Source organism: Mobula birostris, chromosome 21 (genome assembly GCF_030028105.1).
Source record: "Mobula birostris isolate sMobBir1 chromosome 21, sMobBir1.hap1, whole genome shotgun sequence".
Classification (NCBI taxonomy): domain Eukaryota; kingdom Metazoa; phylum Chordata; class Chondrichthyes; order Myliobatiformes; family Myliobatidae; genus Mobula; species Mobula birostris.
Genome location: NC_092390.1, coordinates 15,875,300 through 15,898,757, shown reverse-complemented (window position 1 = coordinate 15,898,757; position 23,458 = coordinate 15,875,300). Strand labels below are relative to the sequence as shown.

At 45.6% G+C, this 23,458-nt stretch overlaps 1 protein-coding gene across 1 annotated transcript; it reads right to left on the bottom strand.

Annotated features, from left to right (window-relative positions):
* Positions 1-586: 586 nt before the first annotated feature.
* LOC140185893 (V-type proton ATPase subunit e 2-like) lies at positions 587-23,054 on the bottom strand. Its single transcript, XM_072239698.1, has 4 exons — positions 22,896-23,054; positions 16,092-16,139; positions 14,225-14,350; positions 587-1,046 (listed from the first exon to the last, which is right to left on the bottom strand). Exons 1-3 carry the CDS (start codon positions 22,997-22,999, stop codon positions 14,257-14,259), a joined length of 246 nt encoding a protein of 81 aa, XP_072095799.1. The 5' UTR covers positions 23,000-23,054; the 3' UTR covers positions 587-1,046; positions 14,225-14,256.
* Positions 23,055-23,458: the final 404 nt, after the last annotated feature.

Genomic DNA, 23,458 nt, shown 5'->3' with positions numbered 1-23,458 from the left:
CTGATAGGACAACAGTGGATCAATCTTTGTACAAACATTTCTTTACTCACCTTAACCCATGTCCTCTAGTTCTTGATTCTTCAATCTTGGGGGGGGGGGGGGGGGCGGGGAGAAAGTTCACGTGCTATATCTCTGCCCCTTATGGTACTATAGGCCTCTAAGATTATCCACTCCTCCCCCGCCCCACCAGTTTCCCATGTCCCAACAGGTAAAGTCTGACTCTAATCTCTCCCTCTAATGCAGGCTCTCGAGACTTGGTAACATCCTCATCATTATCACATCGTGCACACACCCAGCTGACTCCCTCACATTACAGCCAGTTCAGTGCCGCAAAGTGCTCTGAAATACTGAAAGGGATCGGGCTTGCAAAGAGCTAGCAAGGACTCGATGGGCTAAATGACTCCTTTCATCCAGTAACGATTCTGCTATTTGTTGTAATTCCTCCTAATTAGTTGTGTCAGGAGTGCAGATACCACTTCTCCATCTGTCTCCCTGAAATGATTAAACAGAGGCAGTGAATAAGCATCAGCTGCAAGGAGATAGATGAAATTTGTGGGTGTATCAGGGACATTAATAAAAAAACAAATTAAAGTTGGAACACATTTATTGCACCAGCTAAATATAGTTAACAATACTGAATAGGTTGTTTACTTTTAACATCTTAATATTTTATAAAATAAATAAATCTTTTACAGAATTCACACAAGTACATGATTTATTACATTTACTCACTATGCATGACACAATCAAACTTTAGTTCTCTTTATAAAAAGAATTAACTGGGTAGAGTTGAGTTCTTTCAATTAAACAAGACTAGTGTGAGTTCCTCCCGGATTTCTGAGCTTTCCTCTAAACACTCAACCCCTGAATTATTGGGGTGACTGCATCCCTTTCTTCCTTGCTACGGACTTAGAATAGAAAGAAAATGGAAGTTTACTGGAGGATCTCAAGACGGAGAAAGGGAAATCTGTTGCAGCACTAGGTCTGAGGGAGCGGAGAGACAACAGGAAACTCCAAACAAAAAGTACACCTTCGACAGTCGGCATCTGTGGAGAGACAAATTTATTGGTCAGTGCAAAGCCTCCCTAGCAAGGAATGAGGGGAAAATGGGGTCATAGAAAGCACGGTGGGGTCTTGCAACAGATCACCAGGGGCTGTTGGGAAAAGTGGGGAACGGACTCAAGAGTTGGCATTTGAGGACCAACAGGAAGAAAAATCTCTTCACTCGGGGGGAGGGGGTGAAACTTGGTTTAAAAAAAAAAGGATTCCAGAAAATGGTTGGCGCTTCTGGATTGAGTGTTTGCATGTCTGGGATCAGTGGATTGACTTGGCGTTCACATGTCCGAGAACCTGGGGATTGGACAGCCAGCTGGAGGTAGGTCCCAGACTTTGCAAATCCATCACCTTCTCTTTCCTAGCCGTCCTTTAGACCCACTGAAAAATCTCCCATTTGTCCACTCAAGCTTTGATAGTTTACTCACGGAAACAGTCCCTACGTTGACGATGCCCAACACGTTCAACATTTCAAAGACCTCTCTCAAGCTAATATTAAGTCGCCAAAAGAAGCCTCACCTTGTGCAACTTACCTGATTTCTGCAAACCCTTGTAAATCCAAACTGGATGTTTGTCCTTCTGTGATGTGTCATTAATCTGGGATATATAACCCCTCCCCCCACCCCACCCCCACCCAGGACTTGCTCTCTTCTCATTAGTATCATCATGGAGGAGTCACAAGAGCCTCAAGACCAACACACAACATTTTAGGAACAACTTCGCCCTCTCCACTATCAGATCTCTTGATTGTCCGTGAACACTATCTCACTTATTGCCGCGCGCACAGAATGCTGGAAGAACCCAACGGGTCAGGTAGCATCTATGGAGAGGAGCAAATAGTTGACGTTTTGGGCTGAGACCCTTCACCAGGACTGAGCCTGTCTGAAACGGCGACTGTTTATTCCTCTCCACAGATGCTGCCTGACCTGCTGAGTTTCTCCAGCACTTTGTGGTATCAGTATCCAGCTCTGGATCCCAGCATCTGCAGAACCTCTTGCTTCTGCTTCACGGCGTTGCTCTCTTTTCGCACTAGCTATTTTTAAAAAAATATTTCTTGTTGACATAAATAGCACATACTTTTATAATAAATGTACTTTGAATCTGTACTGTTGCCACAGAATAACAAATTTCACGTCAATGATAGCAAATCTGATTCCGAACTAGGGCAATTTTACACTTATACATCTGAGTGATTGGGCAAGAGCAAAGATGGGCATGAGAGCACGTGTGTGTAAAGAGAACGCGAGGGGGGTCATTGAGGCTGACAGGTTAAGTGAAGAGGTAACAACATAGCAGGTGGGATATGGAATGCAAGGTCATCACTCCAATGGAGAAAAAAAGAGCAGAATATTTATATGAATGGTGAGAGACCAGGCGTCTTTGTAGAAACCAGATGGTGAAGCAGCCATCACAATCAAAGACTCACCCCCCAACCATCACAGACATTCTCTCTTCCCCCCTCCCATCAGCCAGAAGATACACAAGACAAAGCCCATACTTCCTGCTGCCCCACTACCACGGTTGATTGACTTAGACAAAGTTCCTTTGTTCCTTAATACTGCTTAGCCCCCCCAGTACTTATTGCTGAAATAATCCTCCTCGCCTCAGTCACATCAACTTCTACGGCTGTTTTTTTTTTCCCCACACATCAAGTCGGCTTAGTGAGCTACAGTTTTTCTCTTTGGGGAGGTGGTTTTACAGAGATGTACAAAGGGCAAAGATCAAGTTGACAGCCAGAATTTGCCCCAGGGTGGAAACGGCCAATACGAGGGAGCATAACTTTTAAGGGAAAAAAACACAACTTTCCTCCAGTCACCTTAGACAGAAAGTGGTGAGTGCATGGTACACCCCACCAGAGGTGGCTGTAGAGGCATTTACATCAGGGGCATTTAACAAACTCTCAGATTGGCACACAGATGATAGAAAGACGAAAGGCAAAGTAGGAAGGAAGAGTTAGATTGAACTTGGAGTGGATTAAAGGGTTGGCACAACATTATGGGCTGAAGGACCTGTACTGTACTCTTCTATGTTGCATTAAAAAATACAAAAAGCTCCTCTGTATCTCTTCAGCTTGCTCGCATGTTCCCCTTCCTCATTCCATATTGATGCCTTGGGCATTCTCTGCTGAATTATGCAAGTCTCCCACTCGGGTTGGCAACTTTGCCTTTTTTTTAAAAAACAATTTTAAAACCTTTTACTTTAATCTTTGACTTCTCTTTTCATTGTAGCCAAGAGTGAGAGCGTCTTGTTATAGATTTGGAATAGAATGAAAATCTGAACGTTTTCGGGAGAACCCCAAGGTTAAGGGAAAATGTGTTGCAGCACAGAGGTGCATTAGGTCTGAATGAGCACAGAGACAACAAAACTCCTAACAAGAAATACACCTTGGCCACCTACCTGTCGTAAAGAGACTTACTAAGTGTAAACTAATCTTTTAAAAGTTTAAAGTGTTAAAAATTGTGCCTCTTAAAGTTTCCCAAGTCACACCTAGGGCAGTTTGTTTTACCTAAGTCCATGTCCCAGGTTTCTGAACAAAATTATTTCAACCTTAATATAAATTTCAATCACACTGAGGTCACTGTTCTCAACAGGCCTCTTAATTCCCAGATCATCAATGGACCCTTTACATTGCACCAGATTTACAATAGACTGCTTTCATTGGTCCAACACTGGGATCTAGAAAACTCCCTGCATACTCTGCACTCAACCTCCACACTGTGGCTGTTAATGTGGCTTGCCCAGTTTGTCACCCCCTTTCCTGTGTCATTGTTACCTCTAATTGCCAAGGAATCTCTAACCTGATACGTCAACTGTTTCACTCTCTACAGATGCTGCCTAACTCACTGAGTGTTTAGTTTTTTTTTAAAAATATCCAATATTTGTATTTATCTGCAAAAAAAAATCTGTCTAGCTTCTCATTGAAACCTACCTAATGTTGAAAGGACTAGATAGGGTAAACATGGGGAGGATGATTCCTGTGGTGGGGGTATACCGAACTAGAGGGCACAGCCTCAAAATTGAGGGGTGACCCTTTAGAACAGAGATAAAGAGGAATTTATTTTAGGCAGAGAGTAGTAAGTTTATGGAAGGCTCTGCCACAGACTGCGGTCTGTCCATGGGTATATTTGAGGAGGAAATTGGTCGTTTTCTGATCGGTCAGAGCATCAGAGGATATGGCGAGAAGGCAGGTGTATGGGGTTGAGTAGGATCTGGGATCAGCCATGATGGAATGGCGAAGCAGACTCGAAGGGCAGAATGGCCTAATTCTGCTCCCGTGGCTTATGGTCTTAACAGGCCAGTCAGCCCATCTGCTCCATGCTGACCAAGGTGTCCCACACACACACCACATAATAATATAGCACATAAATAGATCCTCAGCCCAACTCATCCAAGCAGACAAGCTGCCCATTTAAGACAGTCCCATTTACCCACAAACCTCGAAACCTTTCCAATCCATATACCGGCCCGTCACTTTAGAAAGCTGCACTGGAAGCTCATTCCACATACACACCACCCTTTCTGTAAAACAGGTTAGCCTTGAAGTTCCTGTTAAATCATTCCTCCCAACATTAAATCTATGCTCTCGATTCCCCAAAACAGGAAAGTGTGCATTCACCACATCTATGCCCTTCATTCTTAAAGTTCATATATGTCACCACATACAACCCTGAGATTCATTTTCTTTTGGGCACACTCAAATTCACAGAATAATAATCATAACCGAATCAATGAAAGACTGCCCATCTTGGGCATTCAACCAGAGTGCAGAAGACAGCAAACTGTGCAAATAAAAGAAATAATAATAATTAACAATAAACAGACACAAAGAACATGAGATGAAGAGTCCTTCAATATGAGTCCATTGCTTTGTGGGAACATTTCAATGACGGGGCAAGTTGAATGAAGTTACTCCTTTGGTTCAAGAGCTTGGTGATTGGGGGTAATAACTGTTCCTGAACCTGGTGGTGAGAGCCCTGAGGCTCCTGTACCTCCTCTTTGATGGTAGTAGTGAGAAGAGAGCATGACCTGGATGGTGGGGGTCCGAGAATGGAATCTGCTTTCCTGCGACAGCGTCTCACGTAGATGTGTTCAATAGTTGGGAGTCTGGATCCATGACGAGTTGGGCCATTTTCACTAATTTTTGCAGGATTTTCTGTTCAAGAGCATTGGTGTTTCCATACCAGGCTGTGATGCAGCCTGTCAGTATACTCCCTACTGACTAGACATCTGTAGAAGTTTGTCAAAAGTTTTAGATGTCATGCTGAAGCTCCACAAACTCCTAAGGAAGTAGAGGTCCGCCCGTGCTTCCTTCATAGTTACACTTACAGGCTGAACCCAGGAGAGGTCATCTGAAATGAGGACAGAAGAATTTAAAGTCGCTGACTCTCTCTGCCTCTAGTCCTATGATGAGAGCCGGCTCATGGATTTCTTCTCCTGAAGTCTCTAATCAGTTCCTTGGGGTTTTGTTGCCATTGAGTGTGAGATTGTTGCTGTGGCACCACTCAGCCTGATTTGCAGTCACCTTTGTACATGCTGATTCATCATCGCCCTTGATTCAGCCAATGACAGTGGTATCAAGAAACTTGAATATGGCAATCGAACTGCGCTTAGCCACACGGTCACAAGTGTAAAACGAGTAGAGCAGGGCAGTACATATGCGGTCCTCTATTTTATGCACCTCTGTACACTTCTACATGGACTTATTGGGCCAAAGGGCTTGGTTCTATGCTTGTTCCTAATTTGTATGTACGTACAGAGGAGGAAAATTCTTCATTCTCGTCACATGGGGAAAATCAGTGTGATGTTCGCGGTGCTGTTCCCCTCGCCACCACCAGGTGGCGCTGCCGCGCGCCGGCCCTAACAATGTCACAACTCTGTCATCTGCTGGCAACCGTAAGTAATGCAAAGTCAAATCAAAGCAAATTTATTATCTCTACCTCGAGATCGCTGACGTTTGCAGGAAAATATAGAAATACAGTAGTCAACAAAACCCCCCATAGACAAAAAAAACAATGTGCAAATAAAAAAACACTGAGAACACGTGTTGTACAGAGACCTTGACAGTGAGTCTGTAGGTTGCAGAATCAGTTCAAAGTTGTGGTGAGTGAAGTTATCCATGTTCGTTGTGGAGCCTGACGGCTTGTAGGGCAATGACTGCTGCTGAACATGGTGGTGGGAGACTGGGTTTCTGTACTTCCTGTTTTCTTGTGGTAGAACTCCTTGTAAATACACTGAGTGGTGGGGAGGGCTTTGCCTGTGATGGACTGGGTTGCATCCTCCACTTTGGTAGCATTTTCTGTTCCTGGGCATTGGCGATGCCAGGTTATGCCAAGCCATGACACAACCAGTTGGGATACTCGCCACTGTGTATCTATAGAAGTTTGTCAAAGGTTTCGGTGACGTGCCAAATCTATGCAAATTTCTAAGCATGGAGAGGCAGTGATGTGTCTTCTTTGTGATGGCACTTATGTGCTGGTGCCACGACACCACCTCTGATAACCCCAAGGAATTAAGCTACCGACTCCATCCACTTCCAATCCCTTAACAGGGACTGGCTCATGGACCTCTGCCTTCTTCTTCCTGTGGTCAATGATCAGCCCTTTGGTTTTGCTGACATTGAGTGAGAAAGCAGCTCTGGTGCTCTGTCCGCCAGAGAAAGCAGGATCTCCCAGTGGCCACACATTTTAATTCCACATCCCATTTCCATTCTGATATGTCTATCCACGGCCTCCTCTACTGTAAAGATGAAGCCACACTCAGGTTGGAGGAACAACACCTTATATTCCGTCTGGGTAGCCTCCAACCTGATGGCATGAACATTGACCTCTCAAACTTCTGCTAATGCCCCATCTCCCCCTCGTACCCCATCCGTTATTGCCCAACCCCTGGGCTTCCCCCCTCCCCCTTTTCTTTCTCCCTAGGCCTCCTGTCCCATGATCCTCTCATATCCCTTTTGCCTATCACCTGTCCAGCTCTTGGCTCCATCCCTCCCCCTCCTGTCTTCTCCTATCATTTCAGATCTCCCCCTCACACTTTCAAATCTCTTACTAGCTCTTCTTTAAGTTAGTCCTGATGAAGGGTCTCAGCCCGAAACGTCAACTGTACCTCTTCCTAGAGATGCTGCCTGGCCTGCTGCGTTCATCAGCAACTTTTACGTGTGTTGCTTGAAGTTCCAGCATCTGCAGATTTCCTCGTGTTTGCGTTGAGTGAGATGATGTTGTTTCAATTTTCCTTCCATAAGCTAATTCATCAGCGTAAAGGTTTAGCTGCTCAACTTTTCAACGATAGCTGAGGTTCCAGCTAAACACTGTTCGTAACTCCGGCCATAGAACTCTTCAGGGAGCAGCAACACAACAGAGGCATTCTGCGCAAGGGAAAAACGGCCAAGTTCGATCTCCGTTCACCTTTGGGACAGTTCGCTCAGACGGACCTGTGCCTGGGGAGGTGGCAGAGTGCCCACACCCCACCTTCGGAGAAGACCAGGTGAACCTACTGGCAGTGCTCTCCCAGTCCACTAGCCCGTGCTGGAGAGAGACCGGACACTTCTTCACTCTGAGGACAGTGAGATTGTGGAATGAGCTGCCAGCGGACGAGGCGGGCGTGACGTCAATTGCAACATCCAAGAGATGTTTGGATAGGTACCTGGGTGGGACAAGCATGGGGGGCGGGGTGCTGTGGTCTGGGTGCATGGAGATGAGACAAAAGACCAGGCTGGCACAGACTAGATAGGCTAGTTTCTGTGTTACAGTGTGCTATGATTTTATGACTTAGAAACCTGAATCACTATTACCACTTGGAAGAGATGTATTTCCCATTACATTTCATTGGTTCTCTCACACTATGTTGTGTTTAAACTTGGAAAAAATTAGAAATGCTGTTTACGATCCCTGTATTGAATTTGAAAAGACTTGGAGGCCATTTATTCAACATTTTCATATGATGTAATTTGACCTTTTCCAAACTTTTTTTATTTCTTTGTAATATTTGTTGAGAGGAGCGGAGTCATCGACGCTAATTTTTTTTTACGATGTTACATAACAGCCCATGTCTTTTTTTTTAGTTTAGTTGATTAATACTGTTTAGGTTAGTTTTTTTTTTGAGGGGGATATATTTTTGTTTTTTTTTTCCTTTTTCATTTTTTTTAGATATTTTTCTTTGTTTTATATTGTTCATCTGTATCCTGTATGATTGGAAGATTTTAACATTTAAATGTCAACTGGGCTTATATTTAACTATGTCAATTACAACAATGTATTTCCAATAACTTTGTATCAATATTATGCTATGTTTATTATTATGAAACTAATAAAAAGATTGAAAAAGAAAAAAGAGCTGTAATAAAACTAAAATTATTAAAACTAAACTAAAAGTTAATTGAAAATCTTCAGTTAAAAAAAAAACAGAAAACATGGCAAATACTCAGGTCAGGCAGCAGCTGCGGAAAGAGAAATAACATTAATATTTCAGGCCAAAGATGTCTTATCAGGACCATCCGATGAAGGGTCCCAGAACTAAAGTTTAAACTGTTCTGCTCTCTGCACGATCTGCTGAGTGTTTCGAGCATTTTCACTTGGTTTTTGTATTTCTTTCTTTTTTTTTAAATTTTATTTTTATTTGGATAAGGAATTCACAAATATCATGTACTTTTTTCACACATATAACCCTTTCCATTTTTTTATATGTATAAAACTGCAATTATTTATACATTCTTAAGTACACATTGAGATGATATAAAAGGAAAATAAACATTTAAATAGATAATTATGTACTGCGGTAAATCTAATCTATTAGGCTAAGTAATGGAATTAGTTGTTAAGAAAAATGGTAATAATAGTTTCCATATAACCCTTCTGGACCATTTCCACTGGTCCAAAATGTTGTATATAAGCCTATGTACCAACCATTGTAGGTGTTTATATCCTAATTTGTTCATGCTTGCTCCTGCCCGCAGACATAATTATCCAATCCCTATGTACTTATTTACTTAATTTTTTCATTTTTTTTATCCCTTTCCCAAATCTTTCCCTTTACTTGTGTTAATTCTCTATTTTCCAAAAGAAAACAAAAAAAACACAAACATTTAGACTAGGGGTGCTTACGTTAGCAATATTACTGTGTTGATGAGAAGAGCAGTATAAATCATTAGGAGAGTCATCTAAAGTCTGCTCGCATTGGGGTTATATATTCAATCCATTTATTCCAGATTTGATAATTTTTTTCTTTTTGAGTTCTCAGGGAGTAAGTCAACTTTTACATTTTAAATATTTCCAGGATAATTTCGTACCAATCTTCTAATGTAGGTGGTATTGGATTTAGCCATTTTCTAGTGATTGATTTCTTACTTGCTGCTAAGAGGGCCTACAGCAACTTTATATCTTCCTTCTGTTCAAGAAACAATACATGCCCCAAATAGAGCGTCTCAAAGTTCAGAGGTATCTGGGACCTAAGTGCCTTAACTAATGTTCTATGAATACCTTCCCAAAATAGACTTAATTTAGGGCAATCCCAGAAAATGGTCTTTGTATTTCAACGTTTTTTTTAAGGTGGGCTCCATAGGCATGGAGTTGTTGGGCAGAGGAAGGGACTATCCACAGGTCCAGCCATCCTTGACAAAGACAGAAATATTTTTGATAAAGATAGACTTATTTGTCACATGTACGTCGAAACATGCAGTGAAACGTATCATTTGTATCAAATCAACAAGGACTGTGCCGGGGGCAGCCCATAAGAGTTACCACGTTTCCGGTGACAACACTGCATGCCCACAACTTACTAACCCCAACCTGCAAGTCTTTAGAATGTGGGAGGAAACCGTAGCGCCTGGAGAGATCCCACGTGGTAACCGAGAAAACATTTAACCCCTTACAGACAGCGGTGGAAAAGTGTTACGCTGCCACATCACCCTTTCACCAGTCGTGTCTCTGCTCCCTTCCTGAGGGTCAGAAATGACCACACGAGTTTCCTTTTACGTGGTCATGGGGAAAACATTTAACCCCTTACAGACAGCGGTGGAAAAGTGTTACGCTGCCGCATCACCCTTTCACCAGTCGTGTCTCTGCTCCCTTCCTGAGGGTCAGAAATGACCACACGAGTTTCCTTTTCCTGGTCTGAGGCACTGGGGTCTGTATCAGCTGGGTCACAGTTCCTACTTCTGTATTTACCCCCCCCCCCACAAACCACTAATGGAAATTGCAAGACAGATCGAGACTTTCACCCTCAGTCCCACCAGAAGGAACGGTGAATCACCGAAACCGCTGGGCACCACGGTTAGTGTGATGTTATTACAGCTCGGAGCGCCAGAGTTCAATCCCAGAGTTTCCCTCTAAGGAGTCTCCGGACGTCCTCCCCGTTGAATTCAAGGGTTTTCTCTGGGGGTCTTCTGGTTTTCTCCAACAGTCCAAAGTTGAACCAGGTACATTAACAGGTTAATTGTCCCACGATTAGGTTAAGGTTAAATTGAGGTTTTCGGGGTTTGCTGGGTGGTGTGGCTCGAAGGGCCTAACCATCCTGCATCTCCGAATAAATAAATAAAAGCAATCATCACTTAGCCAATCCCGAACGTTAACGCTGAGAAGGAAAACTTCCAGCTGGCTGTTGGGCAAATCCCTGGCTGGTCACAGAGTCAGAGACATACAGCACTAAAACAGGCTCTTCCGCCCACTGGCAAGCAGGATACACCATCTGAGGCAGCCCCACATCCCCTTAAACCAGGGGGTCCCAAACTTTATGCCATGGCCCCCTACCATTAATCGAGGGGTCTGTGGACCCCATGTTGGGAACCCCACTCTAAACCTTTCCCATCCATGAACCTGCCCAAGTATATCCTAAATGCTGTTATTGTATCCCCAGCAACCATTTCTTCCGGCAGCTCATTCCATACACACACTGACCCTGCATGAAAAAGTTCTCTCTCAGTTCCCTTTTTTTTTTAAACCTCACCCCTCTCACTTTAAACCTGTGTCCTCCAGTTCTCCATTCCCCAAGACGACTTTATACTTTCGGCCCGTTTATGCCCCTGATGAGGGCACGATACCTGGTGTCCCCAGGTGTATTGCTGCAACATTACCGCGAGGGGGGTGGGGGAAATACCTGCTGTTCACACACAGGGCTCGTCTGGGGGGGGGGGGGGGGTGAAGGTGGAATATCTCTCCCAATGTTTCAAAAATAAAACTCTCCCGATCTTGTTTAAAGGAATCAATCCGCTCTCAGGGCAGGAGTACATTTGTCCAATTTAAACTTCACAACTGTCAAGCACACTACCTGAACCCCTGGATCAGATCAGATCTAATCTATTCATCACATCTACATGGAAACATGCAGTGAAATGTATCAATTGCATCAACAATCACAACCCGAGGGACGCGCTGGGGCAGCCCGCAAGTGGCGCCACGTATTCCTGCGCCAACATGGCGTGCACACAGTGCTCGGCAGAACAACATAAAGCAACAACAGCAAAGCAAGCCCCTTTTGTCCGACACATCAAACTCCCAAAACTCCAAAACTCCAGCACAGGCTGCCCCAGGCCTCTGGTGAACTCAGGGACACTGGGCCTCAAGCAATCAGGACCTGACACACCCAGCACCCTCACCCTCAGACCAACACCGGCCTTTGGCACCAAAGTGTTTTCTTGGAGTGTCCTGTAGGAGGGAGAGGTGGGGAGGCTTGGATGGGAGTTTCAAAGTCTGGGCATCAGCCCAGCTGAACACTCAACTTGTTCCTTTCCCAGATCTTGCAAAATTTCAATGATTCAGGGGTTAATACTGTAAAATAAGAAGCCATATCAGTAAAATAATTGACCAATGTAAAAGGGCATTAAATATCCTTGGGTGTCTATGGGGGTGCTTCACAAAATTCTCTGTTGACCACTTACATTTGTTTAATTAGATCTGTATTTCATTGTGGCTGTGTGGCTGATGGATCAGCTTCATCTTCAAATTGAAAATGTTTGGATGTGATACAAGCTCAGGTTTTAAGATTGTGTTGTGGTGCAGTAAGGTCATCTCCTGTTTCAGCTTTACTGGTCGAAATGAGACAATTACCCTTAAAGTTGCGGAGGTTGAACCTGTTGTTAACATACTGGGTTAATTTGAGGGGGCAGAGGAATGATCACCCTGTTAAAAGTGTGTTGGAAGATTGTTGGGAGCATCACAAGAAGAGTGTTTTTAGCTTTGGGTAGCTGGGTTCTTATCACGCTCGGAATATGGGTTTCAAACCACAAACCAAAGGGATTCGGCACGGAACGCTGACTGTACCTTTTCTCCCATAGATGCTGCCTGGCCTGCTGAGTTCCTCCAGCATCTTGTGTGTGTTGCTAGGAATATGTCCCACCGTAGCTTTTTCAGTAACCCCACCTTGGGCTTTTATCCTCCCCCCACCAAAGACTTTAGTTGATTTGAGGTTTCATGATTTAACGAAGTCTAAGGATCCTGATCTGCCTGCGAGGCTGATGGTTCATTAATATGTTAAGGAAGATTATTGTGATACGTTGACCATTTTTACTACTGAATCAAAAGATAAATTAACAGGGAATGTTGGTGTGCCTGCTTTTGCGCCTGAATTACAGGTAACAATAAAGAAATGTCTTTCTAACCATTTATCAGTGTATACTGCAGAACTAGTTGCCGTCATTTTGGGCTTACAGTAGGTTGAGGAAACCTGCCCTCGCAAAGTTGTAATTTGTTCGGGTTCTTTTTCAGCTTTGACTCGTCTTAAAACAGGTCATCCTAGCAGGAGGTCAGATTTACTGCTGGAAGCTCTTCAAAACATTTCATGTTCAAAGTATTGGCCTTCATGTCTGCTTATGGGTTCCTGCACTACAGGTGTTGAGGGGAATGAGCAGGTTGACTGTTTGGCCAAAAAAGCTGTTAGAAGGTCATCTGTGGATATAGACCTTCCACCTAGCAAATCAGAAGCTAAGGGGTTGAGGGATTAGGAATTGGAGGATTATGGCAAGTCTTATAGAATAACGGGCATAAGGGGAGATACCTTTACAGAATACATAAAACTGTTGGATTGATGGGAGAAGGGGGAAAGAGAAGGGGGGAAGGAATTATATTAATTTAACTAGAATTGGGCAAACTATGCTTAATTATTCCTTGTACCTTGTTGGAAAACATCACTCTGGGGTGTGTAGATTTTGCCATCATTATGAAACAGCTGAACACATTCTTTTACAACATGAACCATACAAGGTTGAGAAAAAGCAAATGCAGGCTGGGAGCCGATAGCCTTCATTTAAAAACTTTACTAAGAAGTGACTAATTTAATTCATAATATTGTCTTTCATCATTTACAATGTACAGGGCTTTTTGGGGTAATTTAGTTTTCATTTGATAAAGAACTAATAGGGTTATCTCCCAATTCTTTACACCACACTCCAGTCCAGTTGGTGGCGCTAATGCACGCACAAGTTGTACTGCCAACCACCATTAAAAGTCAGTAGAAGGAAAGAAGAAAACCATGGGAGTGAGTTACAAGATGGGATTGAATCCATACGTTCAGGGGGTTTATATATAGAATACAGGTCCCTAGGACTGGGTTATAGGCTGGGATCTAATTCAGGGGTTTATATATAGAATACAGATCCCCGGGAGTGGATTACAAGCTGGGAACTAATCCAAAGGTTCAAGGGTCGGGGGGGGGCAAGGAAGGGAGAAGGGTTATATATGATACGAGCAGGGAATGTGAGATGGAGAAGCAGGGCCCACAGGAGATCTCTGTCCCAATATCTGGCCGGCTCCCCTTGCCCAAGTCTAGGAAAACTTCTGTCTTGAGGGGATGGGTGGGGGGGGGGGGGTGAAGAAAATATGGCACCTGAAGGAAATTGTGGGGGCATCAAGGTTAAGCATCCTTCCTTCTTCTTCCCCCACGCCCACAAAGAGATACAGCATCTCCTCTTCACATACAGGGCTCCGCAGGGGCACGAGTACACAAGTCTTTAAACTGACAGCCATGATAACTGAATACCTGGATTAGGTTCCAACCTGTAACCCAATCCCAGTGATCAGCCACTCTATATATAACCCCGCAAACTCCTGTATTGGATCTCAGCCTGTAACTCACTCTTGGCAATCTGTTATTCTATACGTAACCCCACCCCCTTACTCTTCGCTGAGGCCCTCATCGATTTTCCCTGCCTCCCCCACAAACTTCACTGTTATATTGTGGGTACCTTGTCACCAATGGCTCCAGTGCAGCCCTGTCTTATTCCCAGAAGTAGCGGAGGTACCAGATGGTTTCATTTCTGAGCTGGGGTCCAAAGAGAGGGTTCATCTGAGCCAGCAGGGCAATGAGCCAGCTGTGGAGGGAAGACATTTATCTATTTATACCGCTCTGTAACAGACTTCCGGCACAGTGAGCCCACACCACCCAATTACACCCACGTGTCCAATGAACACACTAACCTGTATGCCCTTGGGAATGTGGGAGGAAACCAGAGCATGTGGAGGAAACCCACGCAGTCGTGGGGAGAACATACAAGCTCCTCATAGACAGCAATGGAACTGAACCCCAGTCACTAGCGCTGAGGTAGTGTTACACTAACCGCTATGCTACTGTGTCACCCCAAGTGGGCACTAACGTAGAGGTTGATAGGTTCTTGATGAGCAAGGTCATCAAAGATTACAGGGAGAAAGGAGGAGAATAGGATTGACGGGATATGATTGAATAGCAGAGCAGATGCAATGGGCCAAATGGCCGAATTCTGCTCCCATGCCTTGTGGTCTAATCCAACCAGGTGTCCGCAACAGACTACCAATGTTCCGAGACAAGGAAATACTCAACCTGATCCCACGTTCAGACACTTTCTCTAGTCAGGCAGACTGTAATATGTTAAATTACACTGATTTCTGACCGGCTGCATCACTCTCTGGTACGGAGGGGGGCTACTACACAGGATCGAAGTAAGTGGCGGAGAGACATAAACTTAAGTCAGCTCCTTCACGGGTACTAGCCTCCATAGTATCCTCAAGAAGCGGTGCCTCAAAAAGGTGGCACCCATCATTAAGGACCCCCATCACCCAGGACATGCCCTCTTCTCATTGCTACCATCAGGTAGGAGGTACAGAAGCCTGAAGGCACACACTCAGCGACTTAGGAACGGCTTCTTCCCCTCTGCCAGTTTCAGAATGGACATTGAACCCATGAACACTACCCCATGACTTTTTAAATTTCTATTTTCGTGTTACTTAATGTAACTATTTTATATAGTTACTGCAGTTCAGTTTTTTTCTATATTATCAAGTACAGCTGCCGCAACGTTAACAAATTTCATGACGTGAGCCAGTGATATTAAACCCAATTCTGATTCTTTATTCTAAATCAGGCCCAACCAGCAGTGATAAACTGCACAAGGATGGAACCAGACAATTGCAGCAGTACTACAGGTGAAGACTGCAGTTATACTGCCACGTGTAAAGGGGTCTAACTCAGTAGCGAGAGCCAACCGAAATCAGGTGATGAGTAAACCTTCATCTTCCTGTCCTGCGCCTAGCTTTCAGTCTCTCCCTCTCCCCACAGATGCCGACTGACCTGCTGAGTATTCCCAGTCTGTATAAACACAAGACGCTCTGCGGATGTCAGAAATCCAGAGTCACACACACACACAAAATGCTGGGGGAATATCGGCAATCCAGACAGCATCGATGGGGGAGGAATAAACAGTCAATGTTTTGAGTTGAGACCGGGACTTAGGACTGGTTATTGCTCTCCATAAATGCTCTGCAGACCGGGTGAGTTCCTCCAGCGTTTTCTGTGTGTTCCAGTTTTTATGTCGGATTTCAAGCATCTGCAGTATTTTATTTACCCAATTTCCTGTCCATCTGCTCTTTGCCCATCACCACCATCTGAACCTCAAACCCCAAATTTTAGTCCCAACACCTCAAATCCAATCCATCACATCCAAGCTGACAGTTTTAATAATTTCACCTTCTGGATTTGTCCAAACCTTGAGAAGAGGTGACCCTGCCAGCAAACACACCCAAGAAGCACGCAAGTCAACCCCTCTGTGAGCCAGGGCTTAGGATATGCAGTGTACTTACAAGAGGTAGCAGCAGACAGCTGTGGTCACGATCATGGTTATGATGACTCTGCAGAACAAGAGCAAGAAACGATCAGAGCACGATCAGTGAGAGATCCCAGTGGCGGCACCCATGGACGACAGGACACCAACACCCCAGAACATAGTACAGCACAGGAACAGGCCCTTCAGCCCACGGTGTCTGTGCTGAACACAATGCCAAATCAATCTAAATCCCTTCTGCCTGCACATCATCCATATGCCTCCACACTTGTGCCTAAGAGCCTCCCAAACACCACCCCCGTCAGTCTGCTCCAGGCACCTAGCACTCTTAGCTTGTCTCAAACACCCCTTTTAAACTTTACCCCTCTCACCTGAAATGCACGTCCACTAGCCTTTGATATTTCTCCCCGGGAGAAAAAATTCTGGATGTTAAAGATTCATTGAACCGTACAGCACACAGGCCTTTCAGCCCACAATGTTTTCCTAACCCTTTTAAGCTCCTCCATGATCAATCGAATCCTTCCCTCCTACACAGCCCATAACCCTCCAGAACCACACACACAAAATGCCGCAGGAACTCAGCAGGTCAGGCAGCATTTATGGAGGGGAATAAGCAGTGGATGTTTCAGCCAGAGATCGTTCATCAGGACAGGTGAAGCTTTCTCCATTTTATAAACGAATACATAGCCTCCCATTTTTCTTTCATCTATGTGCCCAAGTCCCGAAAAAGGGTCTTGGCCCGAAACAACTGTTTATTCTTTTCCAAAGATGCTACCTGACCCGAGTCACTCCAGCGTTTTGTGTGTGCTGCTCTCTTAAACATCCGATCTTTATCCGCAATCTACACTAATCCCACTCACCAGTGTTAGGAATGCATCCTTCAGTCTTGGTGTTGGGCACGTGGCCAAGTGGTTAAGGCGTTCGCCTAGTTACCTCAAGGTTGCTAGTTCGAGCCTCAGCTGTGGCAGCGTGTTTGTGCCCTTGAGCAAGGCACTTAATCACACATTGCTCTAGTCTGTGCGAGGAGTGGCGCCCCACACAGACTTCCAATCTGCGCCTTGTAAGGCATGAAAATGCCCGACGCAGGCCTCTCATGGTCTGAGTCGACGTTCCCCCTCCCCTCCTGTCTTGTTTCATTGGTGCTGACAAATCAAACAGGGAACAGGAAGAAGTTGGCCTTCCTTGTGCAGGAAGAACGTTGGAATGTAGGACATCACCAGTCCTGTGCCCAAAGCCCCTGCCACTATCACCTTGACAGTGGAGAAAAGCAATGCCACATACGCACTGGGTGTGAAGGCCATGCTTGCCTCAGTGACAGGCTTCACAAAAACACAACTGGGACTGCTTTTCCAGAGCAGTTCAGGGTCATGGGAACAGCACTAGATGGTAACATTGCTTTCCCATGGCTGCAACACACTGAGTTCCCACAGAGATGGTGGATTAGGGTCCAGACTGCTGCCTTTATGCTGTTGACAAACTTCCTTTGTGCTTGCTTCTATTTCCATAATCACGTGTACATCTGTAAACCTTTGCAGTCTGTAGTTCCTTTGTCTGCAGAGCAGATGCATGGCTCAGTACCTGACGGCAGGTCTCCTTATCTGAACTGGTCCAGACAGGTTTGAAGTACAAATGGAGAGAATTGCTCAGGTTTCTTGTTATATTACATCACTTCCTTGCCTTGTTTGCTGGGGTAGGGTAGAATTGGAGCACTGCAGTGCAGAAACAGGCACGTCTAGTCGATGCCAAACTTTTTCTGCCTAGTCCCACTGACCTACACTTGGAGCATAGCCCTCTGCATCCCATCCACACAACATGAACTTATCCAAACCTCTCTTCCAAACGTCGCCATCAAAACTGCATCCACCACTTCTGCTGGTGAAAATACCCCTCAGGCTTCCCCTTAAACATTTCACCTTTCACTCCTAATCTATGACCTCTAGTTCTAGTATTACACAAACTCAATGGAAAAAGCCTGCCATCCATTTACCTCCTCTATACCCTTCATACTTTTGTATAGCTCCCTCAAATCTGACCTCATTCTCAGGAAGTAAAGCTTTAACCTGCTCAAACTTTCCCTATAACTCGGGTGCTCAAGTATGCCAACATCCTTGAACATTTTCTCTGTACTCTTTCAACCTTACGGATAGCCAGGACGGCACATAATACTGCAGATCCGGCTTCATCAACGTCTTGTCCGAAGCACGTGCACAAAACGCTGGAGGAAGTCAGCGGGTAAGGCAGCATCTGATCATACTGTCCTGACCCTGTCTGACCCGTACGATGATGAGCATCTGTGACCACCTCATTCTTGACTTCTGAAGAATCTTCTGGACAACACCGCCTCCAGATCTAACACGAGTGATGGAGCTCCATAAACCGACACTTACAGCCCAGTGTTGTAGTGAGGGAGTGCTCCACAGCCAAATGAGACTGTAGTCTCGTCTGTCTACTCAGGTAGACAGCAAGGAAGATCTTGGGTGAACTTTGAGGAATGACAGGGAGCGCTTCAAGTCCTGGCAAATATCAATTCGTCTATCAACATCATGAGGGAATATTTTTAGACAGTTCGTCATTAGTGGGGGTCTAATGTGTACAACCAGCTATAGCAGAGACAGGGTACTTTATTGAATGTGGCTGCAATGTCAAAACAAAGTAAATTTATATCAGAGTATATGTTAGCAGACATTTTATTTCTGGCATTCACAGGACAATAGAGATATGTAATAGATTTTATAATAAGCTATACATAAACAAAGACTGATAAACCAATGCGTTAACAACAACCAATTGTGCTCACAACAGCCAATTTCACAAATAAAAAATAAATACTCAGAATATGAACTTTAGAGTCCTTTGAAGCGAGTCTGTAGATTGTGGAATGAACAAGACTACAGCAACTCTGGTCAGATTAACGGTGCAATCATCTGATAAATGAGGGGATTGTTCTACCAGGTGCTAGTATAGACTCTTGGGGCCAAACGGCCAGCTTCTATGCCATGATGGTGCTGTAATTCTTCCTCTTTGAGCTCCAAGCTCAGTGACATCAAACTCTGATCCGTCACCCACACTTGTCTCAGAAATCCCTTGGTGTTTCTGGGACAGTCGATTGCCCGCTGGCCACTGCGAATCGGGTGGAATATTGCACGCTGTACCCCTCCTGCTTAGGGAGGCCGGAGTCCAAACAGAAACACAAGAAACTGGAGGAGCTGAGCATGTCAGACGGCATCCATGGACAGAAGTGGGACAGTCGATGTTTCAAGTCGAGACCCTTCATTTGGGCTGAAAGAAAGAGTGGGGACAGCCAGTATAGAGGTAGGTGGGGGCTTGTGGGGAGGGAGAGGGGAGAAGGGAGAAGGGAAGGGCTGGAGCAAGAGCTGGTTGTAGATACAGTAGTTGAATCTAGGTGTGGAGCTGATTGACAGGTATATCCACCTATCAGCTAGCAGCTCTTGCTCCACCTGTTATGTTGGCTACCTCCCTTTTATGTTTCAACCCACAACAGATGCTGCCTGACCTGATGAGTTCCACCAGTGTTTTCTGTTGCTGCAGATTCCCAGCATCCGCCATTCCCTCTGTCTCCCAGTAAAAGCAGAAATATCGTTGGTTCAGTCAGTCATGATCTTTGGGGGAGGGCGGGTTAAAGTTAAATTAAAATTTACTCTTCAATAGGAGGAATTTCAATGAGGACTTTGCTCTCTGCGAGTCTCCAGAATCGGCCAGGGTTTGGACACAGAGTGTCATGGTAACAAGACTCAGTCATCAATAAGATGCCTTGATTAAACTATTTCAACAAAGGTAAAAACTACCAACCATAAACTAATAAATTAATGATCAACATCTTCTTTCAACTGGACCAGAATTTTTATACACAACCTTTGGAACAGTAAAATGTCTGAGTCATAGAGCATTACATCACAGAAGCAGACCCTTCATGCCATCCTTATTCTGCTAGTCCAATCGACACACACCTGCACCACATCTCTCCATACCCTCCCATCCATGTACCTATCCAAACTTCTGCGTTGCAATCAAACTTGCTAGTTCCACTGCCGCTGGGAGCTTGTTCCACACTTGCGCGGCCCTCTGAGTGAAAAAGTTCCTTCTCAGGTTCCCCTTAAATATTTCAGCTTTCACCCTGAACCAACTTCATTTTTTGCATCTGAAAGAAAATGTCACAACTGTCACCGACTTCATCCAGACCTGTGTGGATGAGCACGTCTCCAAGAACATACCGGATATCCCAAACTAGAAGTCTCGGATGAGCTCAGATTCCCAGTGTGCTGGGGGGATAGATCAGAGATGAAGGATCTTCATGGCTGCCCTAAATGCCAGCGGTACAACAGGCAGTGAGCGCTAGATCTGTGACATTCAAGATTAACGATCCAGAACTCTACAAGAAGTCAAGGCACGACCAATGAAAGGCCACCTTAATAGTGAAAAAGCAATTCCGAGGGAGGTTAGGGGTGGAATCAGACACACATCAGCTCTGGCAGGGTTTGTCGGTCATTATTTCTTGAGAGGCAAAAGCTAACCTCATGAATGGACGTGATTCGTCACTCTCTGATGAGTTCAAAGCCCTTTCGTGAATGCTTCGAAAGCGAGAATAAAACTACACCTGCACAGATCCCTGCAACATTTGGCAACCCTGTGATATCTGTCTCAGAGGCCGAGAACAAAACATCCTTCAAGGCGCCAGGACCTGATGGTTCACCTGGTAGGGCATTGAAAACCTTTCTGAACATTGGGGGAGTGTTCAAGGATGTCTTCAATTTTACGCTGCTGCAGTTGGAGGTTCCCAACTGCTTCAAAAAGGGCATCGATCAAGAGCAGGGTGAGCTGCCGCAATGACCATTACCCAGCTGCACACATCTACAGTGATGAAGTGCTTTACGTGGTTGGTTGTGGCTAGAGTCGACTCCTGCCTAGGCAAGCTGCCTACATTGTCCCATCAGTACTAATCAATAAGCTTCAAAAACTGGGGGTCAGCACCTCCCTCTGAAACTGGATCCTTGAACTTCTTCATCGGGAGGCCACAGTCAGTGCAGATTGGAAACAGCATCTCCTCTTCACTGACGATCAACAAACATATGTACTTAGCCCACTGCTCTACTCTCTCCACACCCATGAACGTGTGTTCAGGCACAGCGCCAGCAGGATCTGTAGATTGGCCGATGACGGACCTGTTGTCCTCACAGTCTCAAATCGTAATGAGGCGGCGTACAGGAGTGAAATACATCATCTGGTTGAGCTGTTGCAACAGCAACCTTGCACTGCCAGTAACACCAAGGAACTGATCACAGGGGAAGTCAAGGGAACACAAACCAGTCTGCATCAAGGGTGAGCGAGCACCTTACAGCGTCAATATCTCTAAAGATCTGTCCTGGGCCCAACATATTAATGCAATTGAAAAGAAGCAATGCCTGTGGCTGTGTTTCACTGGGAGTTTGAAAAGATTTGGTATGTCACAAATTTCTACACGTGTACTGTGGAGAGCATTCTGACTGGTTGCATCACTCTCTAACATGGAGGCACCAATGCAGGGGATTGGAAAAAAGCTGCAGAGGGCTGTAGACTCAGACAGCTTCATCGTGGGCATCATGAAGACAACTTCAAAAGGTGATACTGTACCTCAAAAATATTGCATCCATCATGAACGACCCACCACCACTCAGGACATTGTCCAGAAGGCAATGGCAATATTTTGTACAGAAGTGGTCTGCCAAGAACAATCATGGTTAAAGGACCACAATCACTCACATCATACAACACGCCACTTAATGATGTGGATGACCACTCACCATCTCATACTACAGGAGCACAAAGATACTCAACATTTCAGGAACACTCTCTGCCATTAATGAACCTCGCCACTTCCCCTCTCTTTTTTGCATTCACTTATTCAATTTATACATATATTTCTCATTATAATTCACAGTATGTCTTATATAATCACACAGCACTTCCGCCCACCGTGCAAGGGAAACCAGGACGAAGTTATATTCCAGTTTACAATTGTAAGTAACAGTACAACAACAGCTCACACTGAAATTGTGTACAGACAGCCCCACTCACCCTCACCCCTTCTCCTTATACTGTAGTACAGGGGCTGCTTCCTATAGTGGGAAGGGGTGAGGGAAGAAAAACAATGTCTCACCCTTCAACCCCAATACATCCCCTTGTTCATTAATCACCTTTCCCCATTCACTGCCTCAGTCATCCACCCTTCTACCCCTTACCCATCTTTCCAATTCCACTACCCTGTCCCACCCCTTTCCTCCCCCTCCAGCCCCGCCCCCTGGAATCCCTGGACCCTCCAACACCACCTCAGCATCCTCTCCCCTCCCCCTCACCCCCACCCCAGCATCCTCTCCCCTCCCCCCCACCCCAGCACCCTCTCCCCTCCCACCGACCCCCACCCCAGCACCCTCTCCCCTTCCCCCACCCCCACGCCAGCACCCTCTCCCCTTCCCCCACCCCAGCATCCTCTCCTCTCCCCTCCCCCAACCCCCACCCCAGCATCCTCTCCTCCCCCTCACCCCCACCCCAGTACCCTCTCCCTCCACCCGACCCCCACCACAGCATCCTCCTCTCCCCTCCCCCTCTCCAGCACCCTCTCCCCTCCCCCCAACCCCCACCCCAGCACCCTCTCCCCTCCCCCCACCCCAGCACCATCCCCTCCCCAACCCCCCCAGCCCAGTACCCTCTCCCCTCCCCCGACCCCACCCCAGCACCCTCTCCCCAACCCTCACCCCAGCACCCTCTCCCCTCCCCCTCACCCCCACCCCAGCATCCTCTCCCCTCCCCACCATCCCATCCAACGTACCCTCTGTTCGGACCCTTGGGCACGAACCAGGGCAGGACGCAGCCGACCAGCCCCCACAGAACGGTGAAACAAATGACCGGGACCGTCACCGAGTGCCCACCCATCTCGTCCAGAACTTGTCCTCTCCGATCAACCCGCGGCTCCCAACCCACCTGTCACGTGACACACACCCGCACCGCCCCTGACACCTCCCTATAGGTGGGTGATCAACACAGTCTCTATCCATTGGCCCGTGTAGACATAATCAACGTTCAGTTGGTTGCTTTGTTTGTCAATCATTGTTAACCCCCGGTATGATTGGCTCTTTATTTATCTTTCCCCTCGGTTTATTCCCCTTGCCTTCAGAGATTCCCGATAGACTCCTTTTGTCTTAAATGGGACTTGTTACAATAACATGAACATTACATATTATACCAAATGATTGTTGCGTGGCTGTATCAGGTACTAATTATTGGAGAGGTTATTTCTGGTTATTGGAGAGGTGGTTCCGTGACAAGCTGCTAGCGTGTTATTGGTTTAATATGCCAAGCTGCTGAGATCTGATTGGTGGAGGTAGGTGGCAC